At 37.0% G+C, this 27970-nt stretch overlaps 1 protein-coding gene across 1 annotated transcript in view; it reads right to left on the reverse strand.

Annotated features, from left to right (window-relative positions):
- Positions 1-27970, reverse strand: part of LOC150080675 (ankyrin repeat and SAM domain-containing protein 6-like) — a 270192-nt gene that overhangs the window by 72251 nt on the left and 169971 nt on the right. The window contains exons 10-11 of the mRNA XM_090380780.1: positions 24532-24735; positions 3235-3363 (exon numbers count right to left, since the gene is read on the reverse strand). Coding sequence (XP_090236906.1) covers positions 3235-3363; positions 24532-24735 — 333 coding nt within the window. The remainder of the gene's footprint in view (positions 1-3234; positions 3364-24531; positions 24736-27970) is intronic.

Genomic DNA, 27970 nt, shown 5'->3' on the forward strand with positions numbered 1-27970 from the left:
GTCTGTGAAAATGATGCAAACAACATCATTTTCAGAGAAATTCACTTTACATTTAGTATGGATGCAAGCAATATCCAATCAATGGATAATTATATGGTACGAAGCTCAGTAGTATAATTAGTGTATGCTGCAATTGGTGTGATAATTTCTAATGTCTATTTCATCTTCCACTAGTGAGGGCTGATGACCCTCCTATGTGTGTGTCCTGTGGCACAATTTTATCGATCAGACACCTTTTAATTGAATGTCCAGATTTTAGCAATATCCGTTTTACCGCTTTTAACCATCTGACTGAGCCATATACACTCAGTCAGATTTTATCTGACAATGGCAATGTGTCTGCTGTTTTTAGCTTTTTTAAATCAATAAAGGTTTTTACACATATATAAAATTTATTCTTTATTGTTATTTCTTTTATTGAGAAGCTTTTATTATATATCTGGACATGGTGACCTAATTACTTAGGTCACTGAAAGGATAAATTTTTAAATTTTTATTTATTACCTGGTCTTGGTGCATTATAGCCTTAGATGCTAATGCGCCAATAAAATCTAAACAAACCAAACAAACAAACCAAACCAAACTAGTACTTCAGAGTAGCTGAATAGCTTGACTTGCAGGAAAGTTAATTACTAGTTTTTTTTCCCTGTCTGTTTCACTGTCTCATGCTGTTCTTTCAGATAAAAAGTTTGTAGTCTATACATGGTACCTTAAAATGTGCAGCCAGGGGACCTGTTGTTGTTTTTACTGTTTCATCCAGTTACTTATTTCCATTTATTCCAACATGCTCTGGGACTCAACAGAAACTAATTTTCATTTTAAAAGTTTGCCACAGGATTTGGTGAGTAATTTTGTTAGTATGCAGCCAGACTTGTAGTTTGAGGGAGTCTGTGAAAATGATGCAAACAACATCATTTTCAGAGAAATTCACTTTACATTTAGTATGGATGCAAGCAATATCCAATCAATGGATAATTATATGGTACGAAGCTCAGTAGTATAATTAGTGTATGCTGCAATTGGTGTGATAATTTCTAATGTCTATTTCATCTTCCACTAGTACTTCAGAGTAGCTGAATAGCTTGACTTGCAGGAAAGTTAATTACTAGGTTTTTTTCCCTGTCTGTTTCACTGTCTCATGCTGTTCTTTCAGATAAAAAGTTTGTAGTCTATACATGGTACCTTAAAATGTGCAGCCAGGGGACCTGTTGTTGTTTTTACTGTTTCATCCAGTTACTTATTTCCATTTATTCCAACATGCTCTGGGACTCAACAGAAACTAATTTTCATTTTAAAAGTTTGCCACAGGATTTGGTGAGTAATTTTGTTAGTATGCAGCCAGACTTGTAGTTTGAGGGAGTCTGTGAAAATGATGCAAACAACATCATTTTCAGAGAAATTCACTTTACATTTAATATGGATGCAAGCAATATCCAATCAATGGATAATTATATGGTACGAAGCTCAGTAGTATAATTAGTGTATGCTGCAATTGGTGTGATAATTTCTATGAGGAAAAATTGTTGTAGTGCCTTACCCTGTCTTCTGTTATGGACCATCTGTGTATAGTATATACAGGTGTAATGTGGAAACAATTGTACAGACAGCATGCTATTGTTGGAATTGTTGTATGAATAGAGAGTTTTCCAGTGAGAGGGTTATTTAAAAATGCCATCAGTGTGCACATGCATCTGTTTTTAGTATTTTTGCCATATTGTTAGTATTGGCTTCTTATCTCCTATTGGTGTGGATGGTGTCAATAGATTCAGATGCTTGCAGATTTTTGTAAGACACTGTTGCTCTTTTTAGCTCCATAAATGAGAGCTTTTTCCTCCTGAGTTTCCATTCTTACCACATAAAGTAGGCGTAGCACCACCTAGTAACCAAGCAGAGAAGGAAAAATTAATAATTTATTATTGTAAAAAGAAAAGTGTGTTTCTTTTCTGAGTTAGTAAATGAACTGCTTAAATGATAACTATTATAGTTAACAGTTACATAGAGTTTATGGGCTTTTAAAAACAGAAAGCTTTTTATAATTATTATACTAGATAACCACTAGAAAAATTGCTGCACTTGGAGCCAATAATGTAATTGCAAATGATAAGAGTGAAGGGAAAACAGACGAGGGATATTTTAAAAGTATGGAGTAAAAGATAAAATGAAACAACAGATATTCAAATGATCGAAATGGGAAAAAGTTGGGACATGTTTTTATTATTAAGGTAGAAAATATCATGGAAAATATCAAGTATGGACAGGTGTATATGGAATTAAACTTGAAAGACAGAAAGATGGAGAGAAAATAGCGTTGCAGGGTTACATCGCCTAACCCGAATGTCATTTTTTGAAGAATAAGTTCTAGAAGCTGGACTGAAGCATTAATTGCACCAACACATAAAAAGGGAAATAAAACTGAATGCAGAAATTACAGAAGAATGCCACTTCTTCGTGTACAAAGTTCGCAAAATCTATGCAAGTATCTTAGAGAAGGTTGAAAGTATTGCTGAATGTAACTTTGTGATGGGAGGGGGGCACAGCAAAGTTTTAAGATTAAAGGGCTGCAAGGGTGAAATATATTCACAGTAGACAAATTATAAAAACTTAAAGTAATTCATTAACAATCAGAATCTTCAGAAATGAGAGTTTTAAGAAATAAAATGAAAAATCTTGGAGTGAGTGAAGAAAACTTAAGATGGTATGGGCATGTAGAAAGGATGGGAGAAGGTAGATTGGCTAAGCAGATATACGAAGCAAAACTGAATGGTAATGCCCCATTCGGTTTTGCTTCAAGGGGAGACCAAGAGGAGGATGGATCGATTGTATCAAGCAGGGATTGGAAAGAAGACATAACTGGTCTAGGATTAAGGATTTAACAGGAAATAGGACAGCACAGAGAAATATAGCAAACAGAAGACTGATAATCTCAGAAGGCCACTAATTTGTACTATCACAGCAAACTGTACTCCAGGACTAAAGATTTGGATGATGATAGTGGTGATAACTGCAAGTAAAGAATAAACAATACTGCTCAACTTGACAGTGTCAAAAATTATTTGGAAAGTTATATTGAATTACCATGAAAAGTAGAACTTTTTTTTACCTCTCTTTATTTTTGTGGATAGAAGAATGTATACACTGCCTAGTTACTGCAGCGGTACTAATTCTGAGTAAAAATGTAAGGTACTAAATAAATTTAAGAGATCCACAAGTGTGAAAAGGTGGTTGGAAACTTACTTTGTCTTCAGTACAAATTTTATTACTTTGCACAACACTTATTTCTCTTTCCAAATCACATGTAGAGTTAGGCAATAAAGGAGGAATTACAACATCTAAGGTTTGCTTTCTTAATGATGCAGCCTGGCACTAAAAGAAAATAATAAATGTAAATTAGTTTGAAGTCACATGCAATTTTAACAAAACCAAGATCTAGTACTTATTTTAAATGCTAGTATAGGTTCATTCTATCCTAATTAGCTATAGGATATGATAAGGATCATATTTCAATGTAGTTTTATCGTCTACGTGTCGGTAGACGATTCTTTCCCCACTTATGAAGATAAGTATCGAAAGATAACCGAGGAGGGGGGAATCCATGGCAGTTGGGAGTAATTCATTAATTGTTGCCTGTTGAAAAATGGAACATTCCAACTCTGCATTAGTTCAATAAGGTGTAAGCCTGCCAGTCTTATTTTACTGGGTTTATTTTCTATAGAGGTTTTGTAGTAGTGGATTAAAGAGGTATGGCTCAATAGGATGCTGATAACAGCTTTGCATTCGGGCTGCATACTTAAGAAGTAGTGTTTTTCTGCGGAGGCAAAGAGGGGGCTCATGAGCTTCAACATATAAACTATGGGTAGGAGATGTCCTGAAAGCGCCAAGGGCAATCCTCAATGCACTATGCTGTATAGGTTCCAGCCAGCAGAGTGTACTCTTTCGGGCAGAATCATAGATTGGAGCACCATAATCCAAATGGGATCTGATCAATGCTCTATATAGGAGCAGCAAAGAGGAACAGTCTGCTCCCCAAGACAGGGCAGATAAAGTTTTTAGTATATTCAGCTTTTTGAGGCAGGTAGTACGCACAAATTTAATGTGCTCAAAGAAATTTAACTTCCTGTCAAGGATTAGTCCCAAGAATCTGACCTTGTCAGTCACTGGAATGGTAGAGTTTGACATCTGAATTTCAGGATCTGTATGCAACTTATGTTGATTGCAAAAGTGAATTGCAACGGTTTTCTGCTGTGACAGCCATTGCATTCTGCCCACCTCTGTACTTTATTCAGGGATATCTGTAATTGCCGTTCAATGGATTGCATGTTCTGAGAATGGCAAGAAATAGAGAGATCATCAGTGTAAGGGTAGGTCTGAAGAGTATTTGGAAGTTCTTTTGTGATGGAATTGATTCTAAGGGCAAAAAGGGATGCATTCAGTACAGACCCCTGTCCTCCTCCTTCCTGTAAAAATGTCATAGAAAGCGAGTTGTGGTATCGAACTTGGAAAGCGGTTCTGGAGGAAGTTCCTGATGAATATAGGCAGATTGCCTCATAGACCAAGAGCATGGAGGTCACTGAGAATGCCATGATGCCAGGTAGTGTCAAACGCCTTCTCTATGTCTATGGAAACCATAACAAGGTGTTCATTTTTTACAAAGGCATTATGAATTGCACACTCTTCTTTGATCATGAGATCTTAGGAGGACCTGTTCTGGTGAAATCCATGCTGATTATTACTCAGAAGTTGTTGCGTTTCTATGATCTAAACAAGTCGATTATGGATTATTTTTTCAAGTAACTTGCCGAGGCAACTGGAGAGAGAAATTGGTCTGTAACTGTATGGATTGGTAGGAACTTTTCCAGGTTTCAAAAAGGCCAGAACTGTGGCATGGTGCCAAGAGGTGGGGTAAAGGTTTTAAAGAAATATTTGGGTATAGAAGACCAGCAGTATTTTTAAATTTTTTCCTTCAAGATGTTGTAACATGATATAATATATTCTGTGTGGCCCAGAGTCACTATTGCGTGTTGTTTTGATAGTATGAAGTAGTTCAGAATATTGAAGTGGCTGATAAGGAAGGAGTACAGAGGTTCGAAAGTTGATGGATCGCTGTTCAAACATGGTGTTAATTTTCTGGAAATGACAGGAGCTCTCTGCTCCTGAGGACATTTGCAATGTCCTCAGGAGCAGAGAGCTCCTGTCCATTCCACAAAAGAACTAGGGAAGGGGTGGTTGGAAATTTGCCGGAAATCTGCCTAATTTTCTTCCATATTAACCTGGAATTAGTGTTTTTGTTTATGATAGAGGCAAACCGAATCCAGGAATTCTTTTTGGTTTGTCTTTGTGTGAGACGTGCTTTTTCCCTTGGCTTCTTATAGTTAATAAGATTAACAGTGGTTGGAGATCTACGAAAAGAATTCCACACTTTATTTTTCAGCTTCTTTGTTTTGGTGCATTCTTCATTCTACCAATAATTATGGTGCCGTCGGGAAGGAGGATTTGACAATGGAATTGAGCATTTAGCTGCAGATAATAGGTGTGACGTGACATAATCTGTGACTTCATCTATCAGCTGTGTTCGTATAAATTTCTCATCCAGACTAATAGCTGATTGAAATATGAACCAGTTGGCTTGAGAGAATTTCCATTTCCTACAGATTTGTGATAATGGTAGTTGGGTAATGAGCAGCTCGCAAACAACTGGAAAATGGTCATTTCCCATGTGATCGTCCAGAGCGGACCATTCCATGATTGGAAACAGAATCGGGGAGCATATTGATAGATCGACTGCAGAAGTTTGTCCAGTTGGTAATTGTATGTGAGTGAGTGAGTGCACCAGTATTAAGAACAGTAAGGTTTTGCTTCTCCAGAAAGGTTCCAATTAGTCGGCCACGACTATCTAATTTAGTCGATCCCCATAAGAGGTGGTGGCCATTGAAATCCTTCAAGAGACAGACAGGGGAAGGTAACTGCATTAGAAGATTTTTAAGATTTTGGTAAGAGAAAGTATGACTTGGTGGGAGATAGATTGATACTAGTGTTAATGCAATCTGGGCTATCAAACGTACAGCAACAACTTCAATATCAGTTTGCAAAACAATTTGTTTGGTTGGGATCTTTGTACTGACCAAAATGGCCACTTCCCCAAGGGCCGCATTAGAAGTATTACAATCTTGTCGATAGATAGAATAGTTCTTTATGTTGGTTGAAATTTGAGACGTTAGGTAGGTTTCTTGCAGACAGAAACCAACTGGAGAGTAGTGGCTAATTAAGACTTGAATATCATTAAGGTTGCTACAATATTCTCTACAATTCCATTGTAGAATGTAAGGCATTACTGGTGTTTAGTAGAAGAAGCTGTATCTGACTGTTTCTTTAATGTGGCTTAAGGCGTTCAGGCTTTGGTTTGTCTTTTTTTGAGAAGAATGGGTGACTAGTGTCCATATCTTCTTCCACATATAATTCTAGGATTGGGTCTTCTTGTCTTGATGAGTCAATTGTATCCATAGACGTTTCTTGGATATTCTTTTTTAAATTTGAGCTTCGATTATTCAATGCAGAAGAAATCTCTAGGGGAGGAGAAGGAGATGTAGCTGGTACTGTAAGTGCAGTATTACTTGCCCGGTTCAACTGTTTCGGAACATTGGGCTGTTGCTGAGAGAGAACAGTCCGAGCCCAGTCAGAGATTTGGGTGGCCACTGATTGATATTTTTGTGCAATATTGGCGTACGTACATTTATTCATAGTAGGAGCAATTAATTTCTGTGCTTCTTGAAAGCTTACTTTATTTTCGATCTTATATTTAACTATTTGCCTTTCAGTTTTCCATCTGTCAGATGTCCTTGAGTAAGCAGGATGGTTTCCTTTACAGTTGGCGCAAGTCATTTCTTTTGCCAAGCAGTCACTTTGGGTGTGGTCAGAGGACCCACAATTAGGACAAACTTGGTTTCTTCTGCACAGCGTTTGAGAGTGGCCATACTTCTGGCACTTAAAACATCTCAATGGGTTAGGAATGTATGGTCTAATGCGGCAAAGTAGGTAGCCTGCTTTTATCGATGGTGGTAGATTTGGTGAGTTAAAGGTTAGGATAATATTCCTTGTAGGTGTGAGTGTATTTTCTCTTTTAACCATAATTCTTTTCACAGCAATGACATTTTGATCTTGAAGCTCTTGTGTTATCTCCTCTTCCGTGACATTCAATAGATCCCAGCTGGATATAACATCCTTATATGTATTTAGGGTGGCATGGGGAGAAACTTTTATTGGAATTCCAGCAAAGCTTGTAAGTTTTAGAAGTTTCTCTGAATGTTAACAGTTCACTGTTTCCACTAGAAGGTCACCTGATTGCAGTCTCTTGACTGTCTTAGGAGATCCTGCCAGACTTTCCAGGTGTTTCTGGATAAGGAATGGAGAGAGCTTACTGAGAGGCTGATCTGCAAGAGAGTACATTATAAGAAATGCAGGACAATTTGTCGCTGAGGAAGTGGTTTTCAACCTCTTGGGTTGCGACGTGTTATGCTCAATGTCTAACTCTGGCCGAGAGGCGGAAAGGCATGTTGATCCATGTTTTCTCCTTTTGGCCCTTGGCAGATTAGCTTTTCTGCCAAGATTTCCAGCCCTGCCATGGGGAGGCAGGAGAAGTGCCCAGTGTGACCAAGCGTAAAGTAGTAAGTGTTAATAAGAGAAATATGAAAAATAAAGAAAGGTGGCTTTTCTTTCTTGCTCTGTACAAGTGCTTTTTGTAACAGTAGCTACTATTAAAAAATAAATTTCTTAAGGAGAGGAACTTAAAAGAACTATAAATCACTTTTAGATAATCACTCTTTAAGCACAGAGAAAATTCTGCTCGATCACAATCGCTTGGCACCCGGGGCCAGGAAGAGGAAGAAAATTAAATGAATGTACATTATCTGACATATACTGTATGTATCACAGTTTGTAAGCCATTTTTTCAGTTATTATTATTTTTAATAAAAATTAAGTTTCTGATAGTTATAAAAAAATAATGTATTTTTGTTAGCTTCTGGAATATAATCCCCTTTTTGTACTGGTTCTTAGTCCCGTATAACACAGTTTCGCACTATGTGAGATTTTATAGGAACCTAACTACCGTGTTATATGAGGGTTACCTGAATATATATACCTAATCTAAATATAATATATATTTTTTATTTTAATTACTCAGCTTATTTTAATTTATTTAAAACTTATTCAACTCATTTTAAATATTCAACCAATAAGAACCTTACAAATTCTGTAGGCAAAATGTACATGATGAGAGCCTTGTCAATCATTTTAGCCCTGGAGAGATTGATTAAGGCTCATGGTACAGAATTTTTCTCAGTGGCTAGTACATGAGAACAGGAAGAACTGTTTTACAAGGATGGGATACACTTAAATAGAAGAGGTGCAAGAATATTTGCTGATCTATTGAGGCAGAGTTTTATGGCTCAGAAAACTGCCACTTTGGTGGGGGGACATTACATAGATTGATAGTTGTTGTAGTTATTTGGTTTTTAGGAGCATTAGCAAAACTAAGGCCATATTGCTCTGGGGATATGCGGTGGTCATTCCCTGATCTTTCCGCATGTTCCTTATTTGGTGGTGACGGGCTCGAACCCCAGTCTAATCAAGGAGCGTGTGCTAAGATTGGTAGTAACTATAAGCAGAGGTAAACTGATTCTTGTAGTGCTTCCAATTGAACATGCAATGGTCTGTAAAGTAAGGTGAGGGAGATTACAAGGCCTACTGGAGGCTCTCTAGGACAAGCAATTATATGGACTGTGTGTGAAGATTACTAAGAGCACAAGTAAGCACAAACATACTTGCTCATACACTAATCCTGGGAGGATAATATATAAATTTGAAGTATTGATCAAATCATAAAATACAGACACACAGAAATCAGAAACATGGTGGCACTCTGACATGAGATGCAGAATTTGAACACAGCAGGTACAACACGTACAGAAAGGACAGATGAGATGGGGTTATGCTCTTGGTTAAGAAGCACATATGGGGGTCTGTTCAAAAAGTATCCAGATTATGTTCGTTGTTCAACATTCAGACAACACAGCACACTGTGGAAAAGCATTATATGTTTAGAAATGTCTCATCCTTACCTCCATACACCAAGCTGTTCGCTTGCTTACAGCAGTTTCTTATTGTTGGCCAATAACAAAAATGTGTTTTCACATCTCAATGCATTTCAAAATGTTGTAGTACACCGAACAATGTGCACGTGCGTTATTTGCTTTAAAATAAAAAAAAAAATGCAGGCAAACATTTAATCTTCTTAAAATAGCAATGGGGATTCTGCAATGGAATGCCACACAAGTTTTTAACTGTTACCATAATTTTAAAGAGAGTGAGGAGTCCGTCAAAAGTATTTGCGATTTACAAAGCCTTCAACTTCAACAAATAAAGAAACTGTCTGAAGTGTGAACCTTGGTATTAAACGATTGAAAATAAACTGTTTATGAAATAGATGAAACATATCTCCACCTTAATGAAAATTTTGCATAGCAAAAATAAGACCATGTTGCTAGCATTTTTTGATGGAAAGGGTGTTGTCCACCATGAATACGTTCCAGGGGGGACAAACAATTAATAATAGCTCCTGTGCTGAAGTTCTGAAATGCCTTCATGATGTGGGTCAAAGAAAACAACTGGAAAAATAGAACACCTTAGAATGGTTGCTTCACCACACAATAACATACCAATGCATTTACTGTTATGTGTACAGAGATTTTGGCTGAATTTTTCAAGTCCAGACAACTTTCAAGCCACAGACTGAGAGAAAATTTACAGACATATAAGTTAGTGCAAATGCATCATACATTAAGTTAACCGAAGTTATTATTATATTGGCATCATTTTATTACATCTCATATTGTGAATGCCTTCACAACAAGTTGCCTATTCAGTTATACTTGAAATAAATAACACTTCTCCAATAGACAAGACTATTGTTACTTATTCTAAGTGGATACCACCATCCAGATGGCAGTTTCAGGGTTGCCTGGCCATTCATCGGTAGGTACGTGGTTGTTGTATTTCTTTTAGGAGCATTAGCAACTAAGGCCATATTGCTATGGGAATATGTAGTGGTCATTCTCTGACCTTTCCACAACCTCCGTATTTGGTGGTGACGGGCTTGAACCCCGGTCTAATCAAGAAGCATGTGCTACGCACTGCTAATCCCTCCCACCTGGCTGTGGAGGCACCTGGTGGGTAGGTACATTGATGGTATAACAGCTGATATCCCAGTTGTGAAATTAAGTCCACAATACAAGGGCATAAGCCTTGGACTATGGGAAAATTTACAGACATAGAAGTTAGTGCAAATGCATCATGTCTATATGCAGTAAATTAACTGAAGTTATTATATAACCAAATAGGCAGCCTGCTGTAAAAGCATTCACAATAAAATGTAATGAAACGACACTGATATAATAGCTTTGATTAATTTACTGCATATTAACAATGGCTGCAGGCAGAGGTGAAAATGATTCTTGCACTGTGTTTCTATTGAAATGAGCAGCAGCCTTGAAAACAAGATTAGCATTACTATTAGTAGAGGCATATGATGCAAGAAAGCAAGCTTATGCAGCAACAGCAAAAAAAAAAAAAAAAACCACTCCCATTTCACCCATCCGTTCATTCCAAATAACGGTCCAGCTCAGTCTTAAATTTATTTAGGCTATCAACTTCCACAACAAAGGATGGAAGTCTGTTCCACCAACCAACTACCCACTGGCAAACTTCCGCACATCAATCCTACATCTGTCTTTCCTCAATTTGAATTTATGCCCTCTCAGGTGATTATTCTGAGCAAGAGGAAGAATCCCATCAGCATGCTCAAACCATTCAAGGCTTTATACACCTCAATCAGATCACCTTGCAGATGCCTAATCTCCAGACACTGTAATATGCAAAACTTAAGCCTTTCTTTGTAAGAGCAACCCTTTGTTCTTGTTGCCCTTCTCCGTACTCATTATAAAAGTTCTACATCTTTCTTAGAATGAGGCCTTCAGACCTGTATACAGTACTCAACGTGTGGCCTGACCATTGCCTTATACAAGGGGATAATCACCTCCTTATCCCGGCTAGAAAAATTCCAGTATATCATTGACAAGACACCACAAGCTACTCTTGCAGACCATCTGCACTGCTCAGAAAACTTCATATCTGCCTGCACAATTAACCCCAGGTCCTTTTTATTGTCGACCTCTGTCAGTGTGATACCACAGAGTTGATACATTACTCTGGGAGAACTGCTTCCCATATATAGTACTTTACATTTTCAATGTTAAACTTCATTTGCCACCTCTCAGCCCATTTGTTCACTTTTCTCGATCCTGTTGCAGCAGTGTACTGTCATTAGTGTCATTAACAACCCTGCCAATCTTCGTATCATCTGCAAACTTGGACATTAAGCCTGATATACCATTATCAATATCATTAATGAATACAGAAAACAACAATGGACTCAACACTGAACTATGAGGGACTCCACTAATAACATTAGTCCATGATGAGCAGTGTCCATTGATTACCACTCTTGGTCTTCTCTCACTCAACCACCCCTTTATCCATAGCAGCAATTTGCCTCCAATGTCACACTGCTCCAATTTGTGTAGCAGTCTTCCATGTGCAACAGTATCAAAAGCCTTTCTAAGATCCAAATATATAATATCAAAGTTATTCCCTGCATTCAGTTCCTTTGTGACCACATCATAGTATCCAATCCAAGACTCCCTTAACAAAACCATGCTCTGTCCGAGCTATAACTGAAGTCTTGTCTAGATGATCCTGCAGTGTTTCTTTAACCAGCGCCTCCATTAATATTCCTGGAACATAAGTTAAACTAACAGGTCTATAATTACTTGTGTAATCCTTTGATCCTCCTTTGTGAATTGGGGTCACATTTGCAAATCTCCAGTCCATGGGCACCTCCCCTGAGTCCAAAGAAGCTCTCATAATTATGGCTAAGGGTTTGCTTACTTCCTTTGCTACCTCCTTTAACATAACTGGATAGATCCAATCCACCCTGTTATGATTCTGTGGATTTCTTGATTCCACAGATGCTGTGGATTTCTAGAACTGCTGAGAATCATCATGGAACAAGTAAATACACAGGTGTGTTTGGGTAATTAAGAGTAAGAACAGGTGCATGTATACTTGCATGTACACCAATGCTAGGAGTATAGTAAATTAATTCAATGAATATGAAATGCTTGTGAAGACATCAATGGCAGATATTGTTGGGATATCAGAGATGTGGTGTCACACAAATATAAGGAATGCAGAATTTGAATTTGGGGAGTACAATGTGTACAGAAAGGACAGGCAGGATGAGTTATGGTGATAGTTAAGAAACACATAACATCTAAATAAGGGCACCCAGTTGACATAGATGGTCAATGCAATACTGTGCCAGTTTGGTATGACATAAGACTGGAAAGCAAAAATGAAATTAGCAGTGTGTTATAAGCCTAATTACTCTGATGAGTACAATGAACAACTGTACAGAAAAATAGAGTAGGCCAGTAAATCAGAATGTCATAATGGGGGATTTTAACTTCCCAGATATTGACTGGAACTTGTGGATTCATGCTGCTGATCAATGTTTTCTATAGCAGCATGTTCGAGAGAGACAATCAGAGTGAATAATACTCTTGATGTGATTATCAGCAGTGATTATTCATGTGTTAAGAATCTGCAGATAAAAGAACCACTAGGTGGCAGTGATCACAGTGTACTGATGTGGGATTTACTTAAAGATGTAACTACAATTAAAGGTAAAGAGAAGGGTTTAAGGGTTTTGATTTCGTAAAGGTGACTATGGTGGTCTCAGACAGTTTTTAAAATTTATACAGTAGACCCAATTGAATAATGTTACCAACAGCAAATTCTAAATGGGAAGCATTCAAGAAATTAATCTTGGAAAAACTAAGCTTTTCATACCAAGTAAGAAATACTGTTCAAGGTTTAGGCCTAAATGGATGTCAGCTGAACTAATGAGCTTTGTGGCAATAAAGAAAAATGCATGGAATGCATAATAATTATGAGGTGGTAAAGAAGGCTACAGTACATAAACTAATCTGCAATCAAGTCACAAAGAAGGTCAGGTTAGCTAAGCAGAATACAAGAAGTCTCTAGCAAAGAATGCAAAGAAAAGCAGCAATGACGTCTTTATTTATGTAAACAGTAGAAGGAAGACACTGAACCACATTAGTCCACTAGATATGAATGGATTAACCGTTGATGATCCTGCTTGGGTTGCTGACAAACTGAATGGGTATTTTGCATCTACATTCATACATAAGGATTTTTTTAGTGATGAAGATGCCGGAAGAGAGTCATATTCTGGCAGGGGTGCTGAATGATTTTGTGATAACTGAGGGGAAAGTGGAGGAGAAATTATTGAAGCTACATGTAAAAAAGGCACCTGGGGCAGATGGGATCTATACAGTAATATTAAAGGAGGTAACAAAAGAGGTATGCAAACCATTACCCATGATTATGAGAGCATCCTTGGATTCAGGGGAGTTCCCTATGGACTGGAGATGTACATACAAATATATCCCCAATTCACAAAGGGTGATCAAAGGGAGACATGAGTAATTACAGACCTGTTAGCTTGACTTCTGTTCCAGGGAAAATAAAAAATAATGGAGTCACTGGTTAAAGGAGTAATGCAGGACCATGTGGACAGGAATGGAATTATACTGCAGCCATAGCATAGATTTGCTAAGGGGTGATTCTTGTCTGAGCAATCTGATTAGATATTACGATAATAATATCTAATCAGATTGCTCAAAAAAAATAAAAATAATTTTGACTTCATAGAACTTATTTCAGAAAGCTTTTGATTACTGTTTCAGATGAAAGAGCACTTCACAAATTGGAGCAGTGTGGAATTAAGGGACAAATTACTGCTATGGATAAAGAAATAGTTGAGTGGAAGAAGACAGAGTGAGTGGTTATCAATGGGCAGTACTCCTCTTGGACTGATGTTAACAGTGGGTTCCCCAAAGTTCAGTGTTAGGCCCATTGCTGTTTTCAATATCAGACTGAATTCTAAGTTTGTAATGACATTAGGCTGGCAGGTACTTAACAACATTAATCAGGGCATGCTACTGCAACAAGATCTAAAAAAGTAGACAGATGGGCTGAGAAGTGGTAATTGAAGTTTAATATTGACAAATGCAAGGTACTTGATTAACTTATCAGCTGAGTGACACCAGGGCTGACCCAAGCTATGGGCGAGCCACGCAGTCTCCTGGGGTGCTGATGCTTTGGTGGCACATGACATTGGGGTGATGAAGGTTTGAGAGGGTGCATGCGCTTCGTGGGAGGGGGAAAATGAAAGATTTGGGGAAAGATGTGGCGGCTCTTTTTCTATCCCTTTCTTTCTCTAGTGCAGTAAACAGTTCAAAATGCATCAGCCATGTGGCATGCATCCAGTGCAAAGGCCCTCTGCCTTTCAAAGATTTTAGCACAAATGGATAGAGAACCCAGGAATACCAGACTGAAAATTTTCTCTCACACCCCTCAGAGATGGATTTAGTGTGCAAAACAATGGCAGCTCCCTTGAAAGGGGCACTTTTATTGCCTTCTTCCAGGCTCTACCTACCCCGAAAGAGGTATCACAGCAGAGCCTGGTTAATATACATGTCTTAAGAAAAACATATGTCCATCCTTCCATTTGTATTTCAACCTATTTGTAGCCACAAGGATTTTATTTTTCAAGTATCATTACTGTGGACGTATGTCAGTTTATTGCTCCCATTTGGTCCCTTCCTACATTTCCGTTTACATTTTTGCTGAAATAGTGATCACTTCTTTCCATGCATTTGTTCAAGAAGCTTCTAACTATAAGTGTGTTGGTTGTCAGCAAGAAGGAAGCACTCTTTTTTGGTTTATGTTTATGAGGCTGCAGTGAAAACATCATATTCTTTCACTGCTAAGAATCAATATTGACACCTGATAAAGACATGTATTTTGAAATTTATAAATAACAATAAATTACAAAATACGTTGGCAAATTTATGGGTAACATGGAAGTTATGCTGACAATTCCGCTAACTGTAGCAAATGGGGAAAGGGGTTTTAGCAAATTAAAGCTAATTAAAACATATTTGCGATCATCAATGTCAAAGGCAAGATTAAATTCATTAACAATACTATCAACTGAAAATGATGTGGCTGCAAATTTGGATTTTACCGATGTCATTAATAAATTTTCTGATATGAAATCAAGGAAAGGAATGCATTAAAGGAATTTTGTTTGGCACTCGATAAAAATATGACATTTGATGGTTAAAAAAAAAATTCTTAAATTTTTGATTTATATTTTTAAATAGTTTGATGTAACTTGTTATAATGTAATGTAAAATCTATATTTATTCTGTAAGAATCTACTATTAAGTATTGTCAAGCGTCAGTCTGTCTCCAAATCCTTCCACTTCCAGATGGGATACTAATTTGAAAGTTGGTATAAATATAGGTGATTGGCAACAATCCTATGTGCATCCTATTTCTTTTTTTCATGAGCGGCTGAGATTTAATTATAGAAACTATTATTATTATATAAATTAAAGGCAAGCGTAACTGCAACCCACTGCTAGTATTTTGATAAATGTCCTTATAAAAAATTGACTCTTTTGTAAAATTTTTACTGTTAATATTTTAATATGACGATTAAAACATTATAAAAATTCTGGTTGTCTTTTTAACTTTTCTCTAGCAAAAATAATATTAACTCAATAAAAACACCTGGGTGGTACGATACTCAGGGCAGTGGAGAATGATAAAGCCTGTGGATAACTGTGCAGTTCATGAGGTTTTGTAAATATATGCAGGAATTTTGTTGGCAGGTATAGGAAGGTAACTATCTCTTTGTAACTATCTGCATACAGGTCTGAAGCCTCATTTTAGGGAGGACATGGATCAGTTGGAATGGGTGCCAAAAAGAGCAACAAGATTGGTGAGGGAGAAGAGCATAAAGGCTGCTCTTAACAGGAAAGGTTTCAGTTTTACAAATCGCAGTAGCACTTGCAAAATCGACTGACTGAGGTGTTTGTGGCCTTGAATGGATTTCTCAACTGAATCCTTCCTCTTGCTCAGGACTATGCACAAGACGGTATAAATATTCAAACTGAGGAAGGATAGTTACAGGTTGGATGTGCAGAAATTTGCTGTTAGCCAGAGTGTGGGTGGTGATTGTTGAAACAAAGTCCCATCTGATGTTGTGGATGTGGATAGTTTGAATAAATTCAAGGAAGAACTAGATAAACTATTAGATGGAATGGATAGATGAAATGGGAAGTGTCTTTTTTTCTATTTTTTTTTGGCTGATGCTGTATAAACTTGCTTTCCTGTATCATTTGCCATTATTGCTATCACTACTACTAATAATAAAAGATGCTAATAAATCTGTTAATGCAAATCCTTGTTATGCTAATACTAATCATTGTTTGCAATAATACATCAAATCATTGATATTGTGGAAAAGACTAAGGTCATATTCAGAACAGCATACCTAAATTCATAAAGAAACATTAAGAAATGCAGATAAACAGAACCATTTTGAAAATTCATTACATAGTGTAATCCTAAAACTTTCTCAACAAACACTTTGTCAAACAAATGGCAAAACTATTTTCTCTCAACATGCCTGAAGATTCCCTTCTTGACTAGTTTTAGAATTGCTCTCTTCTTTCTTTTCTCTTAGTAGCAAGGAAACCTTCTATGTTACTGGCAATGCCAGTGTCTGAAATTCTCTTCTAAACCAAGCACTCAGATTAATATGACAATATTTTGCTAATTATAATGTTGTTTTGTCTGTGTAACTGGTAGCTATTACAAACTAAAGAAGGTTTGTTCTTAAACTGGAGTTGACAAACATTTTGAAGACATTTCTCACTCCTTTAAATAATTTTCTTTACTTATAAAATTTCTCATAAAGGACAGTACCTCTTTCTGAATCTTTTCTGAGATCTAGTATATCCTTTTATAATTGATTTTTCTATTCTTTAGTACATTTTAAAACTGAGTTTCAGAATATCTTGGAAATCAGATGATTTCTTCCAAGTATCAGCTGACTTAAAGTAAACTCCCCCTTTTTGTTGGAGTTTACTTGGCATGTACAGCAAGGTTCTCCAAGTTTTTAGCAACCTTCAAAGCAGGTGACAAATCTTTTAAGTTGTTCTTAAAGAGAGCCCTGCATTTGTTTTCGCATATTCACTGCATTTGTTTTCACATATTCTTGGACAGATTGATGATATGTAAACAGCTCTCTATAACATTTTATCAGTATCATTAATTATAAATAAAATCAATTAAATTTGTTGTACTAGACTTTCTTCATGTAAGTAAAATAAATGCATGTTGGAAATGTCACTTAATTTTACTGAACTATTCTGTAAGTCCTTGTTTCGGCTCAGCATATAATGCAGTAATTTTCAAATAAGGAGATTTTTTCTCAAAATTCCTTGTTTTGCTTTCATGTTTCTCCTAATCAACAAATAGATAAGCAACTGGACACAATGCTGTGTTTTTAAAAGTTCTCATAATTCAAAAATTAATGCATGTAACCATGATATTCTCCTGAGAAAAAGTTTAGTAATGTCACAGGGTTATAAAATTGAGAAAGATTTGTTTGCTTCTGTTAAAAAACGTCACCAAAAACTTGCTTCAATGCATCCACTTTTCTTAAAGTTATTATATAATTTTTAAAAAAATATGATGATCAACAGCTACTTGAATCGGTTGACTACAGTGACAAATAATGTTGAAAAATCTAACACAAGTTTATGGAGTAATAATGTCTTTATTTTGTTAAACAGAAAAGAAAAACATGAAAGGAACATTTATTTTGCAGTCTCAATAACTTCCCCATTAATTTTAACAAAATACTTATTGCATCCACTTAAACCAAATGTAGTAAGAGTACAGTTTGATATCATTAAACTGTACCTTGTATGAATGGATATATTAAAAAAATGCAACTTATGGCAAAACACTATTTTCACAATAAAACATGCAAAGGTAAACTTCTAAAGCTATACTTCTAAAAGGGGAGCCAGCTACTGCAGCCTTCAAAGTGTGGGATGCAAACAAATGTTTGTAGCTCTGTTACTTGAATATTTTTAATATATTCTTAATATTGCTGATAACCAGATTAAGAATATTGCTTTCTGTAGTTACCATCCTAAACATGATAATGCAGAATTTCCAATGCAGAATTTGAATATGCTAAATCAGAATGAGATCCTGTTTCTGTTGGCATAATGTCAGAATTTCTTAACTTAACCAATACTTCAAACTTACATTTACGCCTCCTCCCATTTTGATGTGAAAATTCTACAATTATTCAATTTGTCCCTCTCCCACAGACTTAATTGGCTTCCTAGCTCTCCATCTACACATTTGTAGTCCCTCCTCATAAGAACATCCCTTTGCTATCCTTACTAAACAAGTGTCATCTGTTTTTAAAATATTTCATTTAGTTCAATGTCATTCTCTGGATGCAGCCTGAGAATGATCTGACTCAGTGGCTTGTATAATGGAACCATAACTTCCTCCTTTCTAAGTACACTAAATTAATTGATAAAACACTGTGCCTTTCTGGGCATTTGCACTTATTGCATGCTAACCATTTTGTTTGACATAATGCTCAATGAAATTTTTAATTTACATCTTTCAGTTCTATCAAACTTAGTGTATAAATTATTCTTGCGTTATTACTTCTCAAAATCAGAACCTTTCATTTGTCAGCATTAAAGCAAAACTATTCCTCTGACTATCCAGTGTGAAGTCAATTCAAAACCATTCTGAAGAAGTTCAGACAAACTCGTATCACAAAAAACACTTGTAATCCTTTATGCCATGTGCAAATTTCAATGGTATACTATTTATTCCCTTGCTGACATCAACCAAGCAAATCAGAAACAAGAGTGGACTAGTGCCAAACCTTGAGGGATTAGCATTAGCAAAGGCACATGATGCAAGAAAGCAAGCTTATATAGTTTCAGCCAAAAAAAAAAAAAAAAAAAAAAAAAAACCCTTATTTCACCCATCCACTCGCTCCAAATTTTTGTCAAGTTCTGCCTTGAATCTATTTAAGCTATCAACTTCTACAATGACATATGGAAGTTTGTTCCAGCAATCAACCACCTGCTGGTTAAAGGCAAACTTCTGCACATCTATCCTACAACCGTCTTTCCTCAATTTGAATTTATGCACTCCCAGGCGATTATTCTGAGTAAGAGGAAGAATCCCATCCACATTGAGCATGCTCAAACCATTCAAAGCTTTATACACCTCAATCAGATCACCTCGCAGGTGCCTAGTCTCCATACACTGTAATTTGCAAAACTTAAGCCTTTCTTCATAAGAGCAACCCTTTGTTCCATTTGCTAATCTTGTTGCCCTTCTCTGTACTCGTTCCAACAGCTCTACATCCTTCTTAAAATGAGGCCTCCAGACCTGTATACCGTACTCAAAGTGTGGCCTGACCATTGCCTTATACAAGGGGATAATCACCTCCTTATCCCTGCTATAAAAATTCCTGTATATCATTGACAAGACACAATGAGCTACTCTTGCAGATGGTCTGCACTGCTCAGAAAACTTCATATCTGCCTGCACAATTCACCCCAGGTCCTTTTCATTCTCGACCTCTGTCAGTGTGGTACCAGAGAGTTGATACGTTACTCTGGGAGAACTGCTTCCCATATATAGTACTTTACATTTGTCAATGTTAAACTTCATTTGCCACCTCTCAGCCCATTTGTTCACTTTTCTCAATCCTGTTGTAGCAGTGTACTGTCATTAGTGTCATTAACAACCCTGCCAATCTTCATATCGTCTGCAAACTTGGACATTAAGCCTGATATACCATCAATATCATTTATAAATACAGAAAACAACAATGGACCCAACACTGAACCCTGAGGGACTCCACTAATAACATTAGTCCACAAAGAGCAGTGTCCATTGATTACCGCTCTGTCTTCTCCCACTCAACCATCCCTTTATCCATAGCAGCAATTTGCCTCCAATGCCACACTGCTCCAATTTGTGCAGCAGTCTTCATGTGCAACAGTATCAAAGGCTTTTCTAAGATCCAAATATATGATATCAAAGTTATTCTTTGCATCCAGTTCCTTTGTGACTACATCATAGTATTCAATCAAATTAGTCAGACAAGACTTTCCCTTAACAAACCCATGCTGTGTCCGAGCTATAACTGAAGTCTTGTCTAGATGATCCTGCAATGCTTCTTTAACCAGTGCCTCCATTAATTTCCCTGGAACAGAAGTTAAACTAATAGATCTGTAATTACCCATGTCTCCCTTTGATCCTTCTTTGTGGATTGAGCTCACATTTATGGCTAAGGGTTTGCTTACTTCCTTTGCCACCTCCTTTATAATATAACTGGATAGATTTCATCCACCCCAGATGCCTTTCTTGTGTTTATCTTCAACAATTTCTCCTCCACTTTACTCTCAGTTATTACAAGATTATCTAGCTTACTGCCAGAGTTGAATACACCTTTGGCATTCCCCTCGCTGAATAACTCCTCATGTGTGAATGTCGATGGAAAATATTAATTTAGTTTGTTAGCTACCTGAGCAGGATCATCAAGAGTTGAACCATTGATATCAAGTGGACCAATCTGATTCATCTCCTTCCTTCTAGAGTTTACATAAGTAACGAACTCTTTGCTATTTTTCTTTGCATCCTTTGCCAAAGATTTCTTGTAATCTGCCTTCACCTGCCTAACCTCCTTTGTAACTTGGCTACAGACCAGCTTATATCTATCATAGGCTTGTGTCACATGTTAATTTATATGTATCCCATGCATTTTTATTTTCTGACATCCATTAGGCCTAAATCTTGAAAAATATTTCTTTGTTGGTATGAAAAGGCTAGTAGCTTCCAAGATTAATTCTTTGAATGCTTCCCATTTTGAATTCGCTGTTGGTAACATCATCAGTTGGTTCCACCGTATAGAATTTAAATACTGTCTCAGACCACCATAGTCACCTTTACGAAAGCAAAAACCCTTCCCTTTACACTTGATGGTAGTTACCTCTTTGAGTAAATCCCACTTCAGCAAACTGTGATCACTGCCACCTAGTGGTTCCTTTATCTGCAGATTCTTGATGCATGAAGAATCACTACTGATAATCAGATCAAGAGTATTACTCCCTCTAGTTGCCTCCTGAACATGCTGCTGTAAAAAACAATCATCCAATAAATCCACAAAAGCCTTGCTAGTGTGTGAGTGACCAAACCACAAATTCCAGTCAATATCTGGGAAATTAAAATCCCCCATTATAGGACACTCTAATTTACTGGCCCACTCTATTTCTCTGCACAACTGCTCATTATACTCACCAGATTCATTAGGCCTATAAAACACACCTACTCTCATTTTTCCTTTCCCAGTGCTTATGTCACACCAAACAGACTCAACATTGCATTGTCCACCCATATCAACTGGATGTACTTCATTAGATTTTATGTGTTTCTTAACGAACAGCATAACCCCTCCTCCTTCCTGTCCTGTCTATCCTTTCTGTACACATTGTACTCCCCAAATTCAAGTTCTGCACTACTTATGTCTGTGTGACACCATGTCTCTGATATCCCAACAATATCTGCCTTTGATGTCTTGACTAGCACTTCAAGCTCATCAAATTTATTAACTATACTCCTAGCATTGGTATGTACATGCAAGTATACATGCACCTGTTTCTACTCTTAGTTACCCTAGCACAGCCCATGTATTTACTTGTTCCATGACTCCAAACAGTCCAGGAAATTCCCATTGCCTTGCTTTCCAGGCTGCTGCTCAATTACATTTCAATAGAAGTAGTGGAAGAATCACTTTTACCTCTGTCAGCAGCTACTGTTAATTTATTAGTCTGTGTATCCTCCCAAGCTAGCAGTTTTCCGACCCATCTGACTCTGCCTCGATAGCATCAGCAAATATTCTTGCACCCTTCCTATTTAAGTGTATTTAAGCCGACCGGGCTAGCCGAGTGGGTAAAGTACCTGCCCGGCAACCCAAAGGTCGCGGGTTCGATTCTCGCCTCGGGCTTGGATCAAAGTACTGCAAAAACTTTGGGAGGTGCAATATGGCCACAGAAGCCGATGCGCCAACAACTATCAAAAAAAAAAAAAAAAAAAAATTTAAGTGTATCCCATCCCTGTAGAAGCAGACTCTCCTGTTAACAAGCACAGACCAGGCTGAGAAAAATTCTACCCATTGAGCCTTGCACAATCTCTCCAGGGCCGAATTGATTGACAAGGCTCTCATCATATACTCCCTCCTATCGTGTCTTGGCAGAATTGCAGACACTTTCAAATTCAACCCTAACTCACGGTTTCAGCATTGTCTTTTACTTGTTAAGTAATTCTGCTGGTCTCCTACTCTTAATATCATTAGTGCCAACGTGTACAACAATATCACCCTTTGTGCCCTTAAAGGATGATATCTGCCCTACAACATCATCAACCTTTGCCTCTGGCAGACATATCCTGGTCCTGTACCATCTATCCTTTTTGCACAATATGTTCCCTGTTTCCCTGACAATAGAGTCACCTACAAAAGGATCCACTAATAGCACTGGTCAACTCTAAAGAAAGACCATTTATCAACAACCCTTTGCCTCCTGTCCTTGCTTCCTGTTAACAAAGAGTTGTTAACAAATAAGGAAGTGCAAAAAATATAATAACAAATTTTTCCCTGCATTATAATTTTCTATCTTGCTGTCATGAAGAAGCACTGTTTCCTCCAGTGGCAGCTTGGAGGAAACAAGTTTAGGAAAGTGGCAGCTGGAGGAAACAACCCTAACAAGTTTAGGGTTGCTTTAAAAATGACATCATTATCCATGAGCTGACCTAAAATTGCTAATATTTTTAATTGAATAACATCACCAAAAAAGTAAATCTGTTATTCATTCAAAATTCGAAGGCAATACTTTGACCTGTTTCAGAGCTCAGTGGTCTCTCATCAGATGCAAGTGGCTTCAATTCAAAACAACCCTGTGCTGAATGGTGAACAAGATTTTAAATCTAAGCAAATCAGTGAGCTCTGAAACCCAGTCACAATTGTATTTTGAGTTTTTTAATGAATAATGGATTTTCTTTCTTGGTGATTTTAAATTAGATTTTAGGTTGACTCACAGAGTCACTTCCGAAATGCTCATTTTATGACATTTTTGTTTTAGAAACTGTCATTTCTAAAGGCTCTAGCTTGTTACTGGAAGGGAAAAGAGTCAGCAAAACAGAAAAATATAATCAAGAGATGGACTTATTATCATATTATTTCAACAACTGTTGAAATAACAGTATAAAAAGGCAACATCGTAAAACAGGAGTTAATTCTGGAGCACACATTTTAAGAACAAGTGAGAAACATCATTAAGACCTGGGCTTCTTGGCATAAAGGTTGTTCAGGATCCTTCTTCAAAATCAATGGAAGTATTGTATAGGACCTGTTTGGTTTGGCATAAGGAGATTTAGCAAGAGTTAGAGGAAAAGTAAGATGCTCATAAGGCAACTTTATTTTTAGATGAGGATTCAATAAATCCATCATGATGAAAGGGAGGTGGAGGTATGGATGGACAGAAGTTACAACCAATAATTTTGGCAGGAAACAGAAGGCATTTCTTAGCTTCTAAAAAACCAAGTGTGTATTTATTAATAACTTGTTTAGGACTGCTGAGCTTTATTGTAGACAGAAAATGAATCAGCACATTTGGCTACAAACTGTATGCTATATTTTTATCTTGAAGGGTTAGCATATTTATTGGAAAACAATGGTTTAGATGAAGGCCATGATTTCAGTATGATATGAGGAATAAAAAATTTCATTCCTATAAGAATAATTTTGCTGGCATGATTGAGTAAATATTAGGACCTAAATATTTAAAAGCATAAGTCTAACAAAAGATAATAGGAGCAAAAATGGTACAGATCAATACATTTCACACTCTTATAAGGCTAAAAGATATAATGCTGAGAATAACCATGAGACAGAAGATCCACAAGAAGAGACTGTCACTAAATTGTGATTTGAGGTATCTCAGGTTCATGTATGTTTGCTTATTCTTATTTACTTTTTATTAAATTTATTATTTTTTTACCATGGATAAACAATATCCTTTTTTTAAAATTCAAACAGCTATCACACCATAACTATCTGTTCAGAACTGGACACAAATTCATATTTCAGTTCATGAACCGATCCTGAAAGTATGAAACAATTTATAAGACCTAAACTGATGGGGTCTACTTATATACCAATGAAGGGATAATAATTCTGGAAACAACTGTATGGGTAGGGGCATGTATTGCAAATAAATAGCAATATACTTCTCCTTGGGGAGAACAGCATTTCTAGCAAACTCAGTTTGCCTTTTTATTACGTATTGCATATATAAACGAATAATCTTTTACATAAGTCGATATAAACTCTTTCCCTTTCTATATATCATTCCAACACAGTATATATACCTGGTGAGGTGATCGCAGTGATGATAAACTAACTCTTGCTGCTTTTGGATACTGATGTACTTCACTTTCATCGCTAAAAACAGTTTCATCTGTTGAAGGCGACACAACTATTGGAGAAGATTTTATAACTAATTTGGAAGAACCTCTAGAATGATTCAGTGTCATAAGTTGCTGTATACGATGAGCCATTCCACTAATCCATGCCTATAAAATACAAAAATAAATTTCCACACTATTGATTAACACAAATAGTAAGATTGGAATAATCAATTCATTGAAACTATGGGTAGCAGTATAAGTGACAATTGATGCAAGATAGCAAGCTTATACAGAATCAGCCAACACACACACACACACACACACACACACACACACACACACACACACACACACACACACACACACACACACACACACACAGTTCTTCCTTAAATTTATTCAAACCATCCATTTCCAAAACAACAGATGGAAGCCTATTCCATCAATCAACCACTCACTAGCTGAAGGCAAACTTCTGCACATCCATCCTCTAACCATTTTAAATCAACTTAAATTTAAGCCCCTCTCATGTGTGTGTGTGTGGTCTCAGCAAGAGAAAGTGTTTCAAAACGATCAATCATTTTTTTGCACAAGTCCACTCTTTGCTGTTTTTGTTCTGGAGTCAAATTTTGTGGAATCCAGTGGGCAGAGATTCACAACATTTTCAGGTGATCTTTCACAATATTGTGAGCACTACTGTATGAAAAGGACATTCTAACAGCTAATTCACAAAGTGCAATTCGCCTGTCTTCATCCAAAATTAACTGGGCATTTGGTGATTCGCTCAGGAGTTGTTGAGGAGGAAGACTGACCAGATCTTGGGTCAACTTATTTATTTACTCACTGCCTTCAATGAATCTCTTGTGCCATTATGGCCGTCCTACCAAGACACTCAATATTGTATGCTTCATTCATCTCTTTAACTGCTTCTGAAGCATTTAAGCCCCATCTAACACAGTTATTTTGTTATTTGGTTTTTAGGAGCATTAGCAACTAAGGCCATATTGCTCCGTGAATATGCGGTGGTCATTCCTGACCTTTCCGCATCCTCCGTATTTGGTGGTGACGGGCTCGAACCCCGGTCTAATCAAGATGCGTATGCTATGCACTGCTGCTCCTTCCCACCTGGCTACAGAGGCGCCTCTAACACAGTAACGAATCACATATCGCTGTTCAATCTGATTGTCCAACATGATATTTGCTTCAAAATGATTGTCAGTGACACACGGCTAAAAAAAACTCTTCACGCAACACTAGCTTGACAAGTACTGGCATGTGCACACAGGGTCTGCTCAGTAGTGATCAGGGAATGCAAATCTAGCAGCAGTTATGGAAAGTTCATGCAGTAAACATAAAATCTTGCACATCTGCAAATTAAATGATCACCCATCGTTCCTTCATCAATATCATTAATAAATATTAACAACAATAGGCCAAGCACTGAACCCTGGGAGTCTCCACTATAAAAGGTACAAGGAAGTTTTTGCTTTTTTAAAGGTCATTTTTGGTTTTTTTAAAGAGTTTTGCTCTTTACAAAAACAAATCTTTACAAAAGATTTTTGCTTTTGTAAAGGGTTCTCATTTTAGTAAAGAGTTTTTGCTTTTGTAAAGGTAAAAATCAGAACCTTAAATTTGTTAGCATTAAACTCACTATCCAGTGTGAAGTCAATTCAAAACCATTCTGAAGAAGGTCAGACAGACTTGTCTCAGGACAAGGCAGTTTTTAAATCCTATACAGAGGGACCAACTGATGATGTTAACATCAGAAAATTCTAAATGGGAAGCATTCAAGGAAAAAATCATAGAAGCTACTAGGCTTTTCATACCAACTAAGAAGTACTGTTCAAGGCTTAGACCTAAATGGATGTCAGATGAACTAATGAGACATATGGCAGAGAAGAAAAATGCATGGGATACATATAAATTAACATGTGACACAGAAGCCTATGATAGATATAAGTTGATCTGTAACCAAGTTACAAAGGAGGTTAGGCAAGCCAAGGCAGATTATGAGAAATCTTTGGCTAAGAAAAATAGCAAAGACTTCTTTTCTTATGTAAACACGAGAAGGAAGGGGGACGAATGACATTGGTCCACTTGATATTGATGGTTCAATTATTGATGTTCCTATTCAGGTTGGGTTGCTGACAAGCTAAATAAATATTTTGCATCTACATTCACACATGAGGAATTCTTTAGGGCAGTGGATGCCAGAAATGTATCAAACTCTAACAGGGAGCTAAATGATATTGTAATAAATGAGGTCAAAGTGGAAGAGAAATTGCTGCAGTTAAATGTAAGAAATGCACCTGGGGTGGATGGGATCTATCCAGTTGTATTAAGGAAAGCAGCAAAGGAAAGCAGCAATGCTCTTATAATTATGGCTAAGCAAACCTTAGCCATAATTATAAGAGCATCTTTGGATCCAGGGGAAGTCCCCATAAGGAGATATGCAAATTTATCACAATTCACAAAGGGGATCAAAGAGTGACATGAGTAATTATACACCTGTAAGGTTAACTTCTGTTCCAGGGAAAATAATGGAGTCACTAGTTAAAGAAATAATGCAGGACCATCTATCTAGACAAGAATGCAGTTACACTTCAGTCATAGAATGGGTTTGTCAAGGAGCAATCTTGTCTGACCAATCTGACTGGACACTAAGATGCAAGGCGCGATTTGGCCATAGTAGCCCTTGTGCCATTAAACCCCACTCCAACAACAACTAAGATGCAGTCATGAAGGAACTGGATGCAAAAAATAATTCTGATATCATATACTTGGATTTCAGGAAAGTTTTTGATACTGTTGCACATAATAGTCTGCTGTATCAATTGGAGCAGTGTGGCATTAAGGTAAGTTACTGCTATTGATAAAGGGATGGTTGAGTGGGGAAGACAAAGTTATTATCAATATACACAGCTTTTTGTGGAGTCTTGAAGGTTCAGCACTGGGCACATTGTTATTTATATTGTTATTTCTGTATTTATTAATGATATTGATGAAGGTATATCTGGCTTAATATCTAAGTTTGTTGTTGATACGAAAATTGGCAGAGTGGATGATGACAGTATGCTACTGAAAAAGATCACAAAAAATTAAGCAGTGGGTTGAGAAATGGCACGTCAAAAACTTATGGATAACTCACTGCAGAATTCCTCAAATGCTCTTTCAAGTGTTTGATTGCACTGAACAGTATGCGCGCACGCACACTGTTCAGTGCAAACTGACATTCCTTTCTGAAATATGACAAAATCTGAAAACATATTTTCATTATCAGTTGACAATAAGAGATTGCCATAAACAGTGAATAGCTTAATGTGTGGAGGTAAACAGAAGACAACTCAGTCTAAATACTGTGCAAACTGTGGTTTCAACCTTGAACAATCAGCATAATCTG

Source organism: Mastigoproctus giganteus, chromosome 9 (assembly GCF_048544385.1).
Source record: "Mastigoproctus giganteus isolate SK-2022 chromosome 9, ASM4854438v1, whole genome shotgun sequence".
NCBI classification, from domain to species: Eukaryota; Metazoa; Arthropoda; class Arachnida; order Uropygi; family Thelyphonidae; genus Mastigoproctus; species Mastigoproctus giganteus.